The sequence below is a fragment of the Microtus ochrogaster genome, chromosome 5 (genome assembly GCF_000317375.1).
Source record: "Microtus ochrogaster isolate Prairie Vole_2 chromosome 5, MicOch1.0, whole genome shotgun sequence".
In the NCBI taxonomy this organism is placed as follows: Eukaryota; Metazoa; Chordata; class Mammalia; order Rodentia; family Cricetidae; genus Microtus; species Microtus ochrogaster.
Window position 1 is genome coordinate 79,642,139 of NC_022012.1, and position 1,713 is coordinate 79,643,851.

Consider the following 1,713-nt stretch of genomic DNA (forward strand, 5'->3'; position numbering starts at 1 on the left):
AGAAACCAAAAAGCTACGGAGAAACCCTGTCTCGAAAAATCCAAAAAAAAAAAAAAAAAAAAAATGGAGGTAATAGATGAATTTCAAAGACCTTTTTGTTCCCACTTATAAGTCACTGCTATTCTGGCACTAAACTAGAACTAAAGGGACTCAAGTATGAGTAAAACTGCTTGCTTTTGTGAAAACTGCAGAATTTTGTTTGGGAAAGGATGTGTCCATAACTCTAGCTCTCTGTCATTTTGGAACTTATTTGATCGATTTGGGATCAACATGAATGTCTGCATGTTTCAAAAATTGCAAGTTGAAGAGATACCTGTTTCTTGATGCTACTTTCTCAGCTTTCTTAAGTATGCATAAATCAACCTTGTGTTATTTTTTTAAATATGTGTGCCAATCACAAATAAAGTACTAATCATTATGTAGCATTGTTTTACATATGGACTGGTGACTCAGGAATTGTGAAAATTGAAAGCTTTTATTAAAATCTTTGGGCAAACATTGAGAAAGTAGTAGATAGATGATGCAATTTTGTATTATAATACATACCTCTCCTTATAGGCATGCTCATACACTCATGAGCAGATTGTGGAAATGATGGAGTTTTTGATAGAATATGGCCCAGCTCAGCTGTATTGGGAACCTGCTGAAGTCTTCCTCAAGCTTTCGTGTGTGCAGCTCTTGCTACAGCTTATTTCCATTGCCTGCAATTGGAAGACCTATTACGCAAGGTGGGACTAGAAATTTCACATGAAGTTCAGTATTTACATAATACATGTTTAACAAGCTTTTGTCGAGGTGAAGTTTTAAAGTAGACTCTGTGACAGAAGTATATTAAGTGTGAAAGTGTTGTTTGTTGTTGTTGTGTGGTGGTGGCACATGTCTTTGGTTCCATCACTTGACAGGCAGAGGCAGGCAGATCTCTCAGTTCCAGGCAAGCCTACTGTACAGAGTGAGTTCCAGGACAGCTAGGGCTACACAGAGAAACCCTCCCCGCTCTCCCCCCTCCAAAAACCCAAAAGTAATAGTCCCCCCAAGTATGATTTTTATTATTTAATTTTTTATACTTTACCGCCTTTTCTTTTTATGTGTGTATGTGGTTGTGTGAGCTTATGTATCTCACATATAGGATCTTGAGCAGAGGAGGGCATTAAATCCCCTGGAATTTGGAGTCAGACAGTTGTGAAATGCCTTGTAGGTGCTGGGAATTTAACCCATGTCTTCTGAAAGAACAACCAGTGCTTTTATCTCCTGGTCTATCTTTCAACCTCCTTATTTTATTATTTTATATTTTGAGACAGAATCTCACTATGCAGCCCTGCCTGGCCTGGAACTCAGTGAGGTCCGTCTGCCTCTGCTTCTCGAGTGATGGGAATAAAAGGTGTGTGCTATGATGCCCAACTATAATGTGATTTTTCAAAAAATATTTTTTTACTTATGTAGATCTACCCCCCCCCATGTGTGTGTGTGTACTAGTTAGAGACAGCATACAGGTATTGATGTGAGTCCTTTCACCTTGTGAGTCCCAGGGATAATACTGTGAGTCAGGCTTGATAGCAAGTGACTATCTGCTGATCTGTCTCCATGGCTTCAAAGGTGTGATTTTGGCTTTAAAAGTATTTATTTACAGGGCTGGAGAGATGGCTCAGAGGTTAAGAGCATTGCCTGCTCTTCCAAAGGTCCTGAGTTCAATTCCCAGCAACCACATGGTGGCTC

General features: G+C 39.4%; 1 protein-coding gene across 2 annotated transcripts in view; it reads left to right on the forward strand.

Moving 5' to 3' along the window:
• Window positions 1-1,713, forward strand: part of Dcaf1 (DDB1 and CUL4 associated factor 1) — a 64,135-nt gene that overhangs the window by 32,227 nt on the left and 30,195 nt on the right. For both annotated transcript variants that reach the window (XM_013346574.2, XM_005347835.3), the window contains exon 12: window positions 559-728. In XM_013346574.2, coding sequence (XP_013202028.1) covers window positions 559-728 — 170 coding nt within the window. The remainder of the gene's footprint in view (window positions 1-558; window positions 729-1,713) is intronic.